This window comes from Haliotis asinina, chromosome 14 (genome assembly GCF_037392515.1).
Source record: "Haliotis asinina isolate JCU_RB_2024 chromosome 14, JCU_Hal_asi_v2, whole genome shotgun sequence".
Classification (NCBI taxonomy): Eukaryota; Metazoa; Mollusca; class Gastropoda; order Lepetellida; family Haliotidae; genus Haliotis; species Haliotis asinina.
The window spans coordinates 44,914,385-44,932,907 of NC_090293.1; the positions used below are offsets into that span (position 1 = coordinate 44,914,385).

Genomic DNA, 18,523 nt, shown 5'->3' on the forward strand with positions numbered 1-18,523 from the left:
CATGTTCACTTCCCGTGTACAATGTCTCGCGTTAATGTAGGTTAAATTTAAATGTAAGCGTGCGCTGCAACTCGGGAAAGGTGTCTGGAATTTTAAACACTTTTTGACACTTTGTTTTAATCCCTTCAAGACGTTTAATGTTTTTTATGTTAACACATGTCGACAGTTAACGAACACTCAGCACAATTTGTTTTGCATCAGCTAAGGAAAAGATCCTTGGGGTTTTCTCAAAATACTCTTTTCCGAAATAACTGTGAGATTGTTCATTGAACATTCTTTGATAAACCTCTTTAAAATATACGTTTAAACTTTGTTGTTATTGATTTTAAAGTTCAATCCTTAATGCAAACTTTCCGTTGGTAGGTAACGGGAGTGATGACCCAAGGACGTGGCGATGGTCTGGAATGGGTAACGTCATTCATGGTGTCATTCAGCATGGACGCCTTCCATTGGAACTACGTGACAGATAACTATGGAAACCAAAGGGTAAGACATTTATATCATTATATATATATATATATATATATATATAAACCCTACTCGTTGTTGTATGTTGTAAGCGTTTTGAAAATTGAATTTGGGCCTTCCATGTAACGTTTGGATGAAAAACACCCAATTCACTACCCGACTGACCTTTAAGAAGATTTTGGTGTTCTTTATTTCATTTTAGCAGTGTATATCAGAACAGGACGGAAAAGTATCGCAGTTGAACTGTGTTCCGTTGTTCAGAACAACCTTAGCTAAGATCAACTTTATACGCTAAGGTTAGAGTTATGATCACCTTAAGAAAAAGATACGCCCGTTAGGGCAACCTTAACGCTGACTCCAACCTTAGCCGTAACCTTAACTAAGGCTGAACTCTTCAGAGTAGGAGTAGCGACAGTGTCCCTAGTTACCACGTGAATTCAGCGTGTCCAGTTGACTCGTTCTGTCTCTGTACACTCTCTGCTTCCTCAAACTTCTCTCAGTCTCGTTGTATAAAATGAAAGCAGCCCCATTATTCCCTTCCCGACCTTAGAGACGCTAAGGTTGGGTCTGACCAACCTTAGTTATCAACCTTAACTTAAGGTTAACCTTAGTTAGATAAGGCTGACCTTAAGAGATAAGGCTGTTTTGAACAACGGAGCACTGGTCTTCAGCAATCCATGCTTTTCGTAAGAGGAGACTAACAGGATTGGGTGGTCAGGTTCGCCGACTTGGTTGTCACAGTTGTGTAGGTCGATCTTCATGCAGTTGATCACTGGATTTACTGGTCCAGGTTCGATTATTTACAGATCATCGCCATATTGCTATAATATTGCTGAATACGGCGTAAAAACAATGATCATTAACCCAGATCAGTGAGTCCAAATGAATCATTCCAAATCACGTATGACAAATAAACCATTTGTTTTAATATGTTTACCCAAACTGCGGTATGTAAATATATGTGAACAGACTATAATGATATTAATCCCACGGTTGTCAATGATAGTCCATCGGATAATAGTATAACTATGCATTTTCATGTTACAAGCATGAAAATTGGCAGATATGTTTCTCATACGATAAAAATATAATACAGAAAGAGAGGCATTGAACATTCAAGATGGCCGCCAGGCGCAACTACCAACGAATATACACAACATAGAAATAATGGTCAGAGCTTAACGCTGTACAATGTTATTCAACAGGAGCATTTGTCCCCTACTCTTGAACCCAACCATAACGTCTTTGACGACAACCTGAATACCTAGCAACACCGTATCCTCCCTCTATGTACAAAATACTATCATACCTACAACTAGTCTTCCATAAAAAAGCTATCATCACTTTACACCCCTCCCTTTGAAAGCTATAAGAACACATGACATAGTTTTCCGCTTTTGTAGGTCGATATTATAAGAAATACTTCAGAGACACAATTCCGAAATAGTCTCGCTTGTGTTAATTTGTGTTCTTCAAAGTAGGAGGCGTTTTTGCAAAATAGCAGTAAGTACCTTTATTACAAGAAATAAAACGCCTTCAAGATACCATGGCGAATACTGTCGTAAACTTCAATTCACTGAAAGTAACGCACCACCGAAAGCCATACAGATCAACATGAGAGTAACCCTTAAATGCCTAATGTGCCAATCGCAACAATAACGTTATTAAAAAGTATTGAAATATTTTGATGAATATGATTTGTGCTTAAGCACTGGTGAGTTTTTATAAAGGGTTGTAGATTACTTGTTTTCATATAGATCGTGTAGTTTCATAGGTCAACGCTCTGTAATCATAAAAGCTCTGGATATAAAGCCCTCCAAGACTTGCCAATCATTAGGAGTTCTGGTAAAGCACCTTTGAAATATGACTGTAAGCCAATTTGCAAGGTTTGTGAGACCCAAAGAATGGTACCCTTACAACGGGTAGCGGTGTATGCAATTCAGGGCTTGATCGTCTCTGTGTACAGGCCAGTCGGGTGTTATTCTTTGAGACATACCCCGAATAGCTGCATCCGTAATGAAGCCCTATATTCTTATGGCGATATGTTTCATAGTGCATTCAATGGAAAACAGGACTGCCTGTTTTTCATTCTATTTTACATTTCTTGAAATGACCTATATTTTTAAGGTGGAGATTCCTAGTTATTCCACCATATTTACGGCGTACGTCCTGCGTGTCGTAAGAGATTGGAGTTTAAAGTTTCAGGGCACGGACAAACATGTGTGTGAGTGACTGTAGTTTTATGCCGCTGTAAGCAATATTTCAGTAGCATCATGTCGGTGGACACCAGAAATGGGCTTTATACATTGTACCCATGTGGGGAATCGAACCCGGGTCTTCAGCATGACTAGCGAACGTGTAACCACAAGGCTACCCCAAGGCTCCTGGGTTCGATCTCTAAATAACTGAGTCTGGACCAGACAGTCCAGTGATCATGGTTCATGACTCGATTATTTACAGGCCGCCTCCATACACCTGGAATACACCTGAACGTGGCGTTTAACAACAAACCATGATGTGATCTCAGACAGTAACGACAGTCATGGTATAATACTCTTCTTGTACAGTCAGTCGTGCTTGGAGTACAATTCACGAAGTATAAGGTTTTAATAAAAAAAATCATTAAACTAAAAAAGATTAAATTCAATTTAAATATATTTTTTGTCCGGATGTAGAGTCTTTTTGTTTCCCACCGGCGTCAGTAATATTCCGTTTTGATTAGTTTCCTGGGGTTTTTTTTCATTCACAACAATTGTTATTAACGGGCAAAGCTTCAATGGAGGTGTATTCAAGGCAGGAAGCACGGCACGCTTATGCACTTAGTACACTTGACAGATCTTATCAACACTCGAAAATATCACAGAAGTCATAATTATAGTATTGCATAACAGGAATTGAGCTGTGTTATGTAGAAAGATCAAAGTTCTTTACACCCCCGTTTCCTTTTCTAAATTCAGCAGCGTTTAAGACCGGAACTAGAATCAGGAACGCACCCCCTGCACACACAAGCACTCACATTATGTGAATGTTATGTAATAGATAGAATGACACACATGTGGAGATATTGACTCACTGCAATAGAAATTTATTCCAGGCAAACTGATTCGATGAGTAGCCTAGTCGGTAATACGTTAGCTCCCCGACGGTCAAGGTCAGAATTTCGACATGGGTACAATGAAGCTAGTTTCTGGTGTCTTCCGGTTTGCGGAGTTGCCTCCCTTGTTACTGGCACGATCCAGTAATGCCCCAAATTCTCAACCATCTTATTGTTTGATCTCCATCTTGTCTTCCTGCCATTACCAAACTGGGCCCAGTCGCACAAAGAAATCTTGGCGCCACTTTAAACGTCTTAAGTCTATGACACATCTGCAATCTACTTGGAGTTAAGATCGCTTTGTGCATGTGGACCATGCCAAAACGCAGTCTTATGTTTACGATCGGTCACTCGCAGAATATCGTTGTGGTTATTTCAACCAGGAATATTTACTGTTTGTTTATTTTTGTTTCCAGATCTTTGAGGGAAACACGGACTCCTTTTCTGTGAAGCATTCCTACCTGGATAAGCCAATCATCGCTCGCTTCGTTAAATTCCATACAGTTCATTGGCACAGGCACCCTAGCATGAGAGTGGAGATTATGGGATGTCAATGTAAGTATATTCCCAAACCCGTAATAATAAACAATTAGGTGTCCGACCGCCGATTCAACTACAGTGGAATCTGCCTAAACCGGACACTTGTCGGACTGATGGTCTTGATTTCTGAGGATATTACACTGGTAGCTAAACGAACCATTTTCGTTTTCAGTTTGGAACCTTAAAAGTGGTCCAGTGTTGACTGAAATCCGGATTAGTCAGGGTCTGTTTTAAGGACTTCCGATGAACATGGTTAATATATTTGAGATAAGTAATGAACAGATTGATCTGTGAATACTTTTTGTATCGACGACCAGAGCCACCGGTTGCCGATAAAAGTGACCGTATTAGCCAACACCCTCATTCTGTCAGATTAATACATTACCGGGCAAATGAAAGTGTACGCTATTAAATCATTAGTCGACAAATAATTACAGTCGTTATCGTAATGCTGTTAGGAAGAAAATAGTCACGGAAGCACAGCAGATCTAAAGCTCAAACCCAACAACATCACAAATACCAACATTGAATCAAAGTGTCTTTTTTGGTTCAATTTAGACACTATCACGCAGAGGTGTACTTACTTTTGACCATTAGACTATCATTACTGAAAATTATCCCAATCAAAGAATATAAATTGACGAACTGATACAAATACATCCAGGAATTTTCTTTTAAAAATAGTCAAAAGAGCTCTAAATTTGCTTAAAAGTTGAAACTCCGGTAACTCTTGCCATACCTCCGCAACAACCCTCGTTAGACAGTGGTGAAACGCACTTCACCGTCGGTCGAAAGAACTTTACTGGTACATTACGAGGACCAATCTGTCGTGTTAACGCGGACTCGTTGTATATATGGGTGTTCCTATAGTGAAAGCTTAACAACTAAAATGCCTGCATATAGAATGATTCGTCAGTCAACATCTGGTCGCGCGGGGCCTCAGCTGATGTTCTATGTCGGACTTTCTTGATCTGTCTCATCGCTCAGCCTGAAAAAAACACAATGTTAATTTGGAGTGATAATCCCTTGAATAATAGCCTTGATTATAGATGTTACCGCAGGTATATATCTCTTACACTGGCCCGACCCCCCGGGGGCGACAACAAATGTATTTGGCCATTGTGAGGGTAGGTTTTCCTTGCGAAATTACATATTTGGAATACGCAGGTTCAATTACGGTATTATGTGTCTCGTACATTCAAGGGACAGACACCGACCAAGTATGGCCGTAGCGGTGCCAACGTCCCCTTTTTGTCATTCTGGACATTTTCTTTTAATGAAGTTGATTCATGACCTTTCTCACCTTAAACTGACCTCTGAACTATTGAGTATGCAGTATATCAACTTCAGAGTATGTAACATAAGCCTTACGTCGTTAATCACATCCGGAACTAGGTGATATCTGGACTGTTAGAGCAGGTGTTAGTTCCGCTGAACTGTTGATAATCCCAGCCACGTGAAAATACTAGTATGATTTTGGTTTTATCCTAACTTACAAATGTTGGAAATTATGGGAAATAGATTTTGGCCATGTCATATCATAGAGAAGAGTGAATTCTCTCTAGTTATGAATTGTCACGAATAGAGTCAGGATTAAAGTGCAATATATATTGAAAATAATATTCATATGGCAAAACATGAACCTGTGGGTAAGAACAATGCAGATACAAAAATGCCCGATCGTGAATATTTCGCGTCATGACCGCAGTCTTCTCGCTGCGCTAATAGCCTAAAATATCCTTGTGTCGCGAAACGTCCGCGTCTCATTCGCAGTCGATGGGACGTTTGTTTCGAGCGGTAGTGTATACTAAATGCCCCCTCGCCTATAAAAACTGTCCAGTGCATCCATGCCCTTATATGATTACATACATTTTCGATTCCACTTCCATATTCCACTTCGGGACTGCTGTTTTAATTACCGACATTGCGAATACCTTTCCTTAACCACGTTTCAACACTTCAACCGTAAATGCAAACGACAATAAATTTTAGATACACACACATTTCAAGACGATAAACGTTCGACGAAGCTACGCCCGGCACTTGTTCATACTAAAATAGGTTATGTGAATATCTCAACTCGTTTATGTAAACACATAATCTACTCCTGCGGCATATTTCAAGAGCAGAGAGTGGAAATTGAAAAGTGGGATTTGAAACCCAAGGGATCATGAGACCATATGCCTGTCTAGTCAGTGAAAGGCTAACACGGTGATTGGTGTTTAATGATTGCAGGAGATAGCATCGTGATATGGGGTTAAATAGTTTAAGTTCTCTCGTTTTGGAACAAGGTAAGGCCACAGTTTGAACGTATTTGGAGAGGGTATTGAATTTCTAGCAGTTTCAACGTGATCGCATACCCAGACATTTCTTAAATGGTTTAAATAAATATACTTGAAACTCCATAGCACTCACTGTGTATGCGGAAGTGGGGACGCATTATTTTGATATAGCCGTTTGATGGTTGAGGCATGCGGGTTAAATAGGGTCTATAGACTCGGTTGTATGGTATAATGCATGGAAATCATTCTCCATGTCATAAGAGCTCATAGATTTTCTCATACGAGGAGTTTTTTCATGAGATAGGTAAACAATGTGTTGGCATGAGTTTGAAAAAATGGATAAGTGTTATGTGTACTGTATACCACGGTGTTTGTATGCCACAGTAGCAATACAATTAACATATGCTGAACAGCAAAAGAAACGCAATGTTCGAAATGAAATAAATGAAATCTCATGAAAGTAAGCGTTCATGTTTATTTCTTCTATTTAAAAACTTGACAGAGTTGTGTCTCTTTTGCTGTTCAGTGTATATATCGACAGTAGCTTGCGGTTCCAAATGAATATTTGGAAACTTATGTTTAAAACGGTTTGCTGTTTATTTGTAATTTTACTGTGCTTCTAAAGGAAATTGCTTCTGGACAGTTCTATTGAAGAAATACTTTCAAAACGTTCGGACACTGAAACATTTTACTCAGTCTAATGTTTGATGGCATACGAAATTGAAACGCTCTTTAATGGCAATGTATGTGGTACGCTATTATTGTTGCGTTTTGAGCAAATTAGGGCAAGGAACAGTCACGTCAAAGACTCGGGTTCGATTCCTCACATAGTTACAATGTGTGACGCAAATTTCTGATGACCCCCGCCGTTATATTGCTGGAATATTGCATAAAGCAACGTAAAACTAAACTCTGTCACTCAGACTGGATTGAGGGTAGTGGCCACTGGTATTGTTTTCATCGACACAAAATACCAATCTTCGACTCACATTTTATGTTTTATTTGAACCAGATGCCCCTTATTAAACTGATGCATTCGGTGGAGGCGTCTGAGTCTGAGTTATCTCCCTTTTTTCACGGTCCCACGCTAACAGTTACTCCAAGAATGCGGCCATTTACATATAAAAAAATACGCCTTCCATCAAGATACCCCCTGCCTCTGCATCAGTGGTCAAGATGTATCTAAAGGATACTTACCTGTATGTTTTCCCAGGTAAACGAAGCGGGGCCATGCGTCATTGTCTGCCGTACAGGTGTATCGTTGTTAATTATATCCGTGCTTCATTCTTCCTGCGCAGGTTGACATTCTCGCGAGATGATGGATCTCGCGGGTTATCGTTGTATCTGCGAGGTGAACAACCTGGACCTTGTCGTTAAGGGGAATGTAACATGGAAATGTTTGTCAAGGTTTCAAAACAATTTGTTTTTAGGGTAACATAGTATTTCTCGTGAACGAGATCAGCGAATCCAGAAAAGATGGCGGCCATCTCACGTTAGTGATGCAATAGGGTGAATTGAAATGGGGTTACACGTCGTGTTCAGGATTTTGGGACGTGTACGAGCGTGTGTCTGGCCGCGCATATGTGCGTGTGCGTGTCTGTTTGTACTAGCTTTGATAGTGGTGACCATAACGCACCATTCCAAAATGGGTAACAAGGATACCCCATTGAGACACAATGCACAAACACCGAGCCAGCCTTCATGCACTGAATGCAGAGCGCCAGGCAGGGTAACAAGAAGTATCTTGTAAACGTGTTTGTATGACGCTGTCGGATATTGAAGTCTGGACGGGTGAAAACTCTATAACAATATGAACGTATAGTGAAACGTCACTTCAATGCACCTTTCTATAATGATGCACGATAATATTCGACATATCGACCGCAAAAGGGCGAATATCATTCACATCCTTAATTATCCGTGTCAGAATGGTCTTCAGCAGCCCCTGCTTGTCTTGTCGTAAGAGATGACTAAGGGGATCGGGTGGCCAGGCTCGCTTACTTTGTTGACGCTGGTAAAAATATCCCAGTTGTGTAGGTCGATGCTCATGCAGTCAATCACAGGATTGTCTGACCCAGACTCGATTATTTACACACCGACGTCATATAGCTGGAAGATTACCGAATGGGCCGTAAACAACAAACAAACAAACAAACATCCTTAGGGCTAACCAACCAATCAGTATGCATAAACATACCGCGATACAGTAGCGGCTATACTGACACATAACGTCATCATAGATTGTAAGATAGACATATCCAAATTCAGTCAGTATACCCTGACGCTTGATCTATTACAGTGTGCAAGGAGTCGATCGGGCTGCCACCTTACGGGAAGATAACAGCATCCAGCAGCCGGAAGTTCCGGAAGAAGAGTTCCTGCCAACCTGAGGATGGGAATATATTCAGCAAAAAGGCGTGGTGCGCCAAACAGCAGAACGGTGAGCTAGGGGCTACATACTCTTTCACGATAAACATGCACTACCTCCTAACTCATAATACTTAAATACCACCTTTCTAGGAGGGTAACATAAATAAAGACAGGAATCGTTGTAATCCTTCAGCGGTCCGGTGATATTTGCAGTATCAACTAACGAGAGAAATAAAATAAATAGGTGTTATTTTCCAGAATATTATTTATCGAATGAATGGAAACTCAATTTCTATCAAACCTCCCCCGCAATAACACGAAACGATGTTTTCATCATGTACATGGCGATTTAACAATGGGGACATTGTACTGTCAAAATGACATCTAAAGAATGACTGTTTAAATAGCATCCATATATAGCATGGTATTGCTTTATTAGTTGAATTGTTAACCTGCCTTTAGCAGTCAAGAATGTTAATTGTATAGGTATTGTACCCCGTTTTATCCCCATTTTATGCCTTCATACTGATGTCGTTTTCGTTTCAAAGGGGACATTATGAAACTATCATTCGCCATTATACTGCTCTCATCCCTTCTAGCCGATGAATGGAACGGTCCTGGATGAGGATGTTCCACATGGGATGACTCATCCTCGTTTGTTAGTCATGGTCCATATCTTAGCAGGGACCGTTTATTACCCCGGTCCAAGTCTTTCTGGGGATTATATCTTAGTTTATTATAATGCTCTAATGTTATAGAATGTTTTGTCGGGATTATTACACAGTTAGGTTTTCGGAGTTTATTTTTAAAGACTCTTTCTTTATAGGTCCCCTCCAATTACCTACCCATATCTTAATCGGCTCCATATGTTTTGTAGCATCGTTTTCACATCTTGCGATTCCATGTCTCATTTGGGATCCATGTACCACCCATACTATAAGCAGATATTTTCGAGGTCTATTTGTCGTCTACAATCCTAGGTACAATGTGGGTAATCACACTACTGGTGTCTCCTCGTAAGTGGATCCAGTGATGTGTAGGCCCTAACCTTTTCCCCACTTGTCCTTAAAGTTTATTAAATTACCACTGTAACTGTGAAAACGGGTGAAAATAAATAGTTCATCCCAACTCTATACTGTGCACCCCCTCCTAGAAGGCAGTGTCCGCCTCTGCCCCTGTTGTCCTGTTGCTGGAATTTTGCTGAAAGCGGCGTAAAACCATACTCATCTACAATCCGCATCTTCCAAATCTGAGCAATGTGAGTCATCCGTTCCTATTTTATGCTGTTCTGGTATGAGGTATCAGTTTAGATCATAAACCCAATATTTCGACCGCTTATCATTGTCCAGCATCTAATATATTTACCTAGAATCCCCACTTATGCTCCCCAACAATGTTTAAATGGCTGGACAATTTCCACTTCACGAGATAGTTGAAAGATGGCGATGTAAGGACTAAAGGGGGTTGTAACTCGAGACGTTACCCCCAATAAGAGTCACGGGAACAATGACGGCTTGTCACCTATTGACGAAAATGAGCGATGAAAAATTGGCCAATGGCGCCCTCTCGTGGACACTCCTTAGTCTAAATTCATCTGTTGGGAACCATTGTCGCTACCTCATTCCAGAAGGTAAATAAGTGAGGGGGATTACATTGTGAAAGGCTACGCGATGCTGGCATACACGGAGTGTTGCTGTGTCATTGGTATAGTCTACAAGGAGATCTACTCAGACCAATGTTATTACTACTTAAGCTCGGAGTGTTGACTCTATCATAAACCTCCACGGAAGCCGACTATTTTGAATTATGTTGTATTTTCATATAAGCTATATACAAAGAGTTAACAACCCGCCAATAATCTTGTTGGTAGACAACGTCCACGGTGTTCAGGAATAGCTTGGCTATCATCCCCGGAGTATTTCACGAAGATACTCCACGTAGCAAATGCGCAACATCTCCAGTAATCCTATATTTAAATCAGGCGAAATAGATAATAAAAATAGAAACAATTAAGCTTACAGCGGAATTAAAACCTGACTGAAAGAATCAAACCTGTTATAAAACGTCTCGCCCTCACACCTCTTAATCCCCCTTTATTTACAGAGATTGTTTGAGATGAAACGTTGTGACACCTTTAATGCCTCGTATTGACATTTCTACTTTAGGGCCTTGTTCCAGACACTTTCTTCTTACTCGACTGATACCCCGCGATTAGAGGTAATATTTATTGGACCCACCAATCCCGTGTACACTAACGTAACGCAATGTAACATCCAAACATGTTTAACGTCATCTTGATGTGGAATACCGACACGTTATACCGGTAGTGTTTTGTGAAATTCCAAAGCCTCCGACGAGATCTGGCTTCAGCGTGCTGTTGATGTATATGCTCCAGGTCACGACGTCATCATGAACGTCCCCATCTTTCATCGCCATCGCAGCGTAATCCAGTGTTATATGGTATCATAAACAGTCAGGCTCTTCATGTTAAACCAGCGTTGCCAGCCTTCAGGGCCAAACGCGTGTTTTTTTGTTTTAATGCGAAGGCGTACTCAGTTACCTGCGGATGTCGGCCAAGGCTGCCGCGTGGTCTTCGTCGACGTCCACGTTGTAGAATTTACTACGAGGTCTGATGCACGTTCTTGGAACTAGAGTAAACACTGTGTGGTGCCAAAGACTTGCAGTGTGAACGTGTTTGCCAAAGTTTCAAGTGTCAAGGTTCTAAATTGTATTGTATTGTATACATCTCAAAAGAGGTTGAAGAACACACCCGATTCCTTCGCGTTACTATGGTAATTTGTCATCCCTTGACAAGAATCAGGTGTGGTTTAACGTATTTTGAGTAAATACAAAGCCTTGTTCTCAAAGCAATTTGATTGTCGGGACTGGTATGTCCGTCAACTACATGTGTACGTCCGGAATTCAAAGCAAAATTCTGATAGCAATTCGATTGTCGGGACTACTATTTTTGTTCGTAATCCGTAACTGAGAGAGTCCGTAATATAAAGCAAGCTTTTAATGATAAATTTGGAACAATTTCGCGGGGACACAGAGAGGAGCCCGGAGTTTGGAGAAAAACGCATTGCACAGGGTCCGCATTTGACAAATTCTACTGTATATAGTCTTCAGTGTCTCAGTGATGTTAATTGTATTGTATTTGTGTCCATAAGATGAACAGGTCAGAGTTGCGTGTTAACACGACAATCGTTCGTTCTGGTTGTAACAGTGAGTGAATGAGTAGATTTACGCCGCACTCCGCAATAGTCCAGCTGTATGGCGTCGGTCTGTAAATAATCGAGTCTGGATGAGACAGTCCAGTGATCAATAGCATGAGCATCGATATAGACTATTATCTTTAACTAGAGAGGTGTGTTGGTAGTCGGAATGACATTATAAAATTTCATAAGATGTAATTAAAATAAGCAGATATAGAGATGTAAGGATGCCGAGGTGTCCCCGTTCAACTTCACAGAGGGCTTCAGTCGAAGTTGTGTACAAGCCGTAGTCCTAGGTTCGATTCTTTATTGGGGAAAATATGTGACCTCTACCCTTGTTCATTGCCCCAGTAGCCATAGCTGAAACGTTTGTGTTGTAAAACAACATAGATAATCCTCATTCTTCACACATACTACAGTGATGAGCCAAGTTTGGTGTGCCTGTGTTAATGTAGCGAGCATGGTAGGAGGATTTAAACCCAACTCACTCACAAACTCCAGCACTCTGTTCTCAAGGTATCAGTGACAAATACAGACCTTGATCTACCCAGAGTCACAGAAACAAATACTTTCACAGAAACTGATATCTGCGCTTTGCATTCATGAGTCGTGGAGACAGCGGCTTGTACACATGATTCAGCAAAAACAGCTGAACAAAACCAACGAGAGGTGACCATTGTTAAGTCGAGGCTCGTAGTATACATGGTGATAAAGTTAACAAAACCACCAATACCAGTGTTTTCCTTCTCCTACAAACATATATTTACCTCAAATGATCCATTTACCCTTCAGCTGATAAATTACACGGGTTTAACATAGGTATATAAATATGAACAGAAACAGTTCATATATTTCGACACACGGCTGGGCACTGCAAATATACCTGGATGTTTATTTACAGTACTTGTTGAATGGTCACGCAGCAATGATCAGAACATGATCAAATCCCTGGACAAGTCACTCAGGACATTTATCCAGATTAATTATGCGCAATTCCCCTGTGACCGTCTTTGTCGCCCTAATCTGGCATCTACTAAAGAGCTGAAAGCTCTGATAGTCGCTGCCGAGTATAGCTCCCACGCCCTTCGCTTCAAATGCCTGACATATTAAAAGTCAAAACTCTTTTATGCGCGATGTCAGCTTCCAGTGTCACTATCATCCGCGGGCTCTTCTATGGGTATTGTAACCACTTTGATATATTGGCCTCTCGAAGCTTGTTGCCAGTAGATTTCTATGGATGGGATATCTGGAGAGTAGGCCTTAGTCACCGTAGAGTCCCGCTCTACTGCTCACCAATGCATCCTCGTTGTTTACAGAAAGAGAGTGTGTCTCAGCTGTCTGTGGTATGTTGGGGATTTTAACGTAGATTCTAATCGCTACCTGTGTAAAGGAGGGGGACAGTTCAGGAGAGAGGGGGGGTATGGGTTGAAGGATTCAAAGAGTGAGTGAGGAAGTATGGTTTTAGCAATATGCTAGCCGTATCACGGCGGGGAACACCAGAAATGGGCTTCACACGTGCACATTGTACTCGTGTTGGGAATCAAACTCGGATCTTCGGCGTGACGAGCGAACGCCTTATCCACTAGGCTACCCCACCGCCCGGTATTGAAAGATGACTGTGCCTTGTGTTGAGAACCGTCTTTTAAAACATGACAAGGAAATTGTTTAGTTTGTAAATCTAACGTGTGAGTGTTGTTTTACGGCGTTTAACGCTGTTCATGCTGTCATGTAAAGAGGTCATTCACAGGCTTAGAACCGGTGATGATCGAACGCTTTAACCCCTAGGACACCCAACGAATATATTTACTACCAAAGGGTCAACAAGGTTGTACTTCAGACACTGCATGCAAAAATGCAGAGTGCATGAGCATCGACCAACACACCAAACACAATGTAAATGTGTGAACAGCGAGCACACCCAGGCGAGCTTAACCTTTTGTCCGCTATGAATGTAAATGCAGCAATCTCGTTGTCTATAGTATTCCACGGCTTCCATCAACCTATCAAAGAACAATAGCGTTATTGTTGCATCTCCCATCATGCTCCGCGGCACCACCTTCGTCTTCCGTGGCATGTTGGGCGTGTCTCCTCGCCGACAGGTCTCTCACTTCAACCACGTTGATCCGCCATTATTACATCGTACTTCCCGCATGACTGACTTTGCAACGCGTGTTTTTGTCACAACTTGACAACATGAATACCAAACATCTCGCATTTTCCAACCTGGATTAACCCGCGAGCTCTCAGTGTTTAAATCTGTTACAGTAACCACAAAATGCACACGCTTGTGCTATGTTGATACTTTTTGTTTGTTTTGTTTCTTTTTAAATCAATATTAAAATATTTGTTGTAAGGAAAACAGTAGTTGAAATGACCACCAAGCTTTACTGGTGGGACTTCCCTACCTGTGATTTTAGTGCTCCGAGATTGGGAAAAGAGTCATCATTTATGACCCCTGTGGCTTGAGAGGATATGGGCTAAAAATCCTACACGACGTCAACGTCTGTCACGAGTCATCGTCCCTACAGATCTGGTGATAGATGCATATGTGAGCTTCCTTCACAGGCTCGACCGCTCTCACCCCAAGTGTGGCGTCCATACGTTTCCCAACTATAGCATTCTAAATTGATTTGGTTGCACAGTTGATCACATGTATTGAATGTTTTGTTGGGGTTTTTTTAAAAAAAAAAAACAATAAAAAAAAACACTGCGTTACAAAAACACTATTTTCGCGATATTGTACTTGTCGGACTCAACAATAAGACGGCGGTCTGTGCTTGGTCTAGGCGTGACAGCCTAGTGATTGACATCATGATCATCGATCCTACAATGGGGGTTGATCTGCATCAACTATATCAGCGAGCCCGACCACCCGGCCCCTTTCACGACATGGGTTGGTGAAGACCATATGTAACCCGGATGTTCAGTCTATGCCTCTCACGAAAATGTGAGTGTGGGTGTACTACTATGTGCCGAGTCAGTATTCTACCACAATGTCCTATCTGTTGTCGGGTGCAAGGTGGAGCGCCAGTGGTGGACAGCATGAGCCCACTGACTTGTCAGCTTCATAACACTCACTGAAACATCGAGCAGCATTCATCAAAAGATATGATTCCATGGTTTCACCAGAAACGAACACATCATCAACCTAACCACACGCGTCTTGTTCGTTTCAGACAAACAATGGATTCAACTTGACGTCGGCCCACCGACCTTGGTAACTGGGGTCATCATCAAGGGCAGGGGAGACACGAAGAGGAGTCACTGGGTAGAAAGGTTTAAAGTGTCCTACAGCAACGACACGACGGTGTGGTACTTCTACAAAGACGCTGACCACCTCGACCCTAAGGTAGGAGGAATTACGTGAATTTGAAATGCCATTGAGTGTTGAGTGCCCACGGTATGAAAATGTGACATGATTGTGTTTTCTACTCAACCTTTTTCGGATGTAGCGTTTCTTTATAACCCTGATGAGTGATCCTCTAAAAGCCCTCTATTCTATCCTGTTAACATTTCAATTAGCAGATATTTTCAATCTGATTCTTTTTCTCAAGGTCAAAACGTGTTCTAGTTCTTTTAGTTCTGTAATGACGCCCTCGCAATACCAATATCATTGCCAGACACAATCCATATGTCTAAGTCAGGCAAGGTTATTTTCCCAGGCGCTGAACCGTCGCCTCATTGCAAGGTTATTGTCTATCAGATTAAAGTACTTTCTTTCGTTTACAAAAAAAACAAACTACCTTTGGGACATTCCGCGAAAACCCTTTAAAAATGTGTACACAGTTGCGTTTCGATGTTGCCCTCAAGACATTTCAGAATCAAATATTTCATGGTAATGAAAAAATACTGACCTATTGATAAATGAAACATATTGATGAATGAAATTAAATTAAATTTAGATACTTTCGAAGTAGTTTTCATATTTAGCCACTAAACGGTCATTTTGTACCACCGTGTGTCCAGCAATAGATTCATCCCCAGAGTCGTCATATCATAGTAGTTCTCGATAACATACCCCAGTACAAGTGGTCACCGATTCAAGGTGTTAGTGCTGGTGTCAGAGACCCCTCCCCGCCACCCAGCCCTGCTGTTAAACTGTAGGAAACTCGATCCGTGTACACACAGTCGTGTTTCTTTGCGAGTACTCGCTGTTTACACAGTATGTGCAGACTCGTACACATGGCAATAGGCCCAGACCAATACATCAGGTTATACGACGTGATCGGTCCACTATACTCACCCTCATATCGCCAATAACGACTATAGCCATGTCCCCAGAGCCAATTAACTGAACTTATTCCTAAGGTTGAATTTCCCAAAGGTGTTAGGTAGTATTCATTAGATCCAATAGAAGTTATTAGCTTGAACACAAGACACTAATTTCTGCGTACGGCAGTTCGTGGTATTGTCAACTCACGCAATGCTGTAACACGCCGGTTTTCCATCCAAACCATATGTTTGTGTGTCTTTGGTTCAGCATATTTACGACGCCACTATTTTACTACGATATGCCGTTAGGCAAATACCACCGATCGCGGTTAAAACATATGCTTCAGTTCATTGTGCTACGCCTCTGAGGCTACCTGCTCCTTTCAAAAGAGGCGTTCTTCTTGCACCTCATGACATGTTTGAGCTGAGTGAAACACTTCTTTACCTATTTGTTAGAGCAAATATTGAATTAGCGATATGAAATTTTTTTTAAAAATATTCAGAATTTTTGTAATGTCACTGAGATATAATGTGTTTTTATCAAGAGGTTATTTGCAAACTCGACAATACAACAAAGTTGTCACTTTCTTTACATGAATGTGTTTATATTATTCATCTGTCTTGGTTCATTGTGTTTGTTATTAACATGACATTTCCCCGACAGACTGCCACAGATATATTCCTTGTCATATATTCTTTTCTTTCCATTCTCTAACATCCGTTTCAGTTCCATTACAGCGTTGTGCAGCTGTAGCAAGCGAATTCAGTATACTATCTACTGACGACTAAACTCAGGTTACATTAAGAGTAGAGCTTCTCATGACGTCACGCATTATGTAGACAGCACGAGCTTAACCTGAACAAATTCTGTAGGAGTCATATCTATCGCCACATAGAGTACTTGCCACTGCTTTAATAAATCAATTATCAGTTTCTTTCAGAGTCCATTTGGGTGGGAGGGGTCACGTGATGAAAGTGCGAGAATGTGCGAGAAAATGTGTGATGAAGTTACATGATGTAGACATTATTTTAATGTTTTCATCATCATCATCCATCGTCATTATCATCACGACGTCATCGAAGTCTTTTACATGCCTTATTAGGTAGATTATTAACCCAATTTGCCATCTTGGAATCCACTAAAGCCTGTAGGCGCTACTCCATTTTCTAAAACACTCAAGATTAGTGTTTGAAAGAGTGTGACTGCGCATGCCTGAACCAAGTTAAGAATGTAGCGTCCCAATGCTTTTCCAGGTTTTTAACCAAACTTACTTCAACACAAACAGTTTTGTTCACCATCGCCCGGATGTACTCTTCCACCTAGGATTACCTCCCTTTTCGTAGTGTCCAGGTTCCCAACAATTGGTGTGCCACCGGAAGTACTGTGTACGTCTACCGGAAGTACTGAGTACGTCCCACCGGAAGTACCAGTGTACGTGCCGTCGAGGAGGATTATGCAACTACTACTACTTCTTCCGTGATTAACCGCTCTCAACCTTCATTTTGTAGAGTCGATGGTTGTGGAGTCCACCGTCTAATACATCTACTTCGCATTTAATCCCTGACAAATACTCGGAGGAAGGCCTGGTAAGCACTAACTAAGGGGCCCGGTCTGAACCGATACCCGACATCCTGGCCTCTCGTTGTGGCTAAAACGGGCTTCCGTACAATGATTTCAACAGTAACAAACTTGTTTACATTAACTGTAACACTGTTATAAATCAAATGCATCAAGAGGCGTAACTTGAGTAACAGAAGACCATTCAGGTCTTAGTAAATGGCTAAGCCATGTTGTTCTTTGTACGTTTTTTGTTTCATTATTTCTGACAAGTGTAGGATATTTTGAGATATTTTAAGCTAAAATATTCCACTTTTTTTTTACAATAGTTGTAGCAATAGTTAGCCGTGTTTTCCGTGGAATGGTATCTCGTGGGCATGTTCGTGGCATGGTTTATATGTTTAGTAGAGAATTCCAATCTATTTTAGATGTGCATCGTGTATGGCAACACACTACGGCCAAAATTTCAAAAGATGTCCATTTCGTTTACTTCACGAACTGTTTAACAAGTGCATGATTAGGACTCTGTGTATTTGGAACGTTTCTCAAGGACAAGAGAATTTTACCTATTTTTTCACTTATATTTTTCATTTGTTTACTGTTTTACAAATTCTTAGGTCGTACAGAGAACGAAGCCAGGATGTGACGTGGGTGGCCTGTGTTACGCTTAACGAACTCTTGATGTTGTTGATCTAAATGCCTGCTCTTTCTGATGTAACGAGCTTTCTTAATTGAGTTATGCATTAAGATATTAATTACTTTGAATGAAATACCTTTTATCATA

At 41.1% G+C, this 18,523-nt stretch overlaps 1 protein-coding gene across 5 annotated transcripts in view; it reads left to right on the forward strand.

The window, feature by feature from the left end:
• The window catches only part of LOC137261066 (lactadherin-like), a 257,593-nt gene that overhangs the window by 222,111 nt on the left and 16,959 nt on the right, over window positions 1–18,523 (forward strand). For 3 of the 5 annotated variants that reach the window (XM_067798729.1, XM_067798728.1, XM_067798730.1), the window contains 5 exons: window positions 364–486; window positions 3,979–4,117; window positions 8,684–8,824; window positions 15,146–15,318; window positions 17,691–17,768. In XM_067798729.1, coding sequence (XP_067654830.1) covers window positions 364–486; window positions 3,979–4,117; window positions 8,684–8,824; window positions 15,146–15,318; window positions 17,691–17,768 — 654 coding nt within the window. The remainder of the gene's footprint in view (window positions 1–363; window positions 487–3,978; window positions 4,118–8,683; window positions 8,825–15,145; window positions 15,319–17,690; window positions 17,769–18,523) is intronic. The other 2 variants (XM_067798732.1, XM_067798731.1) reach the window with 1 other exon arrangement.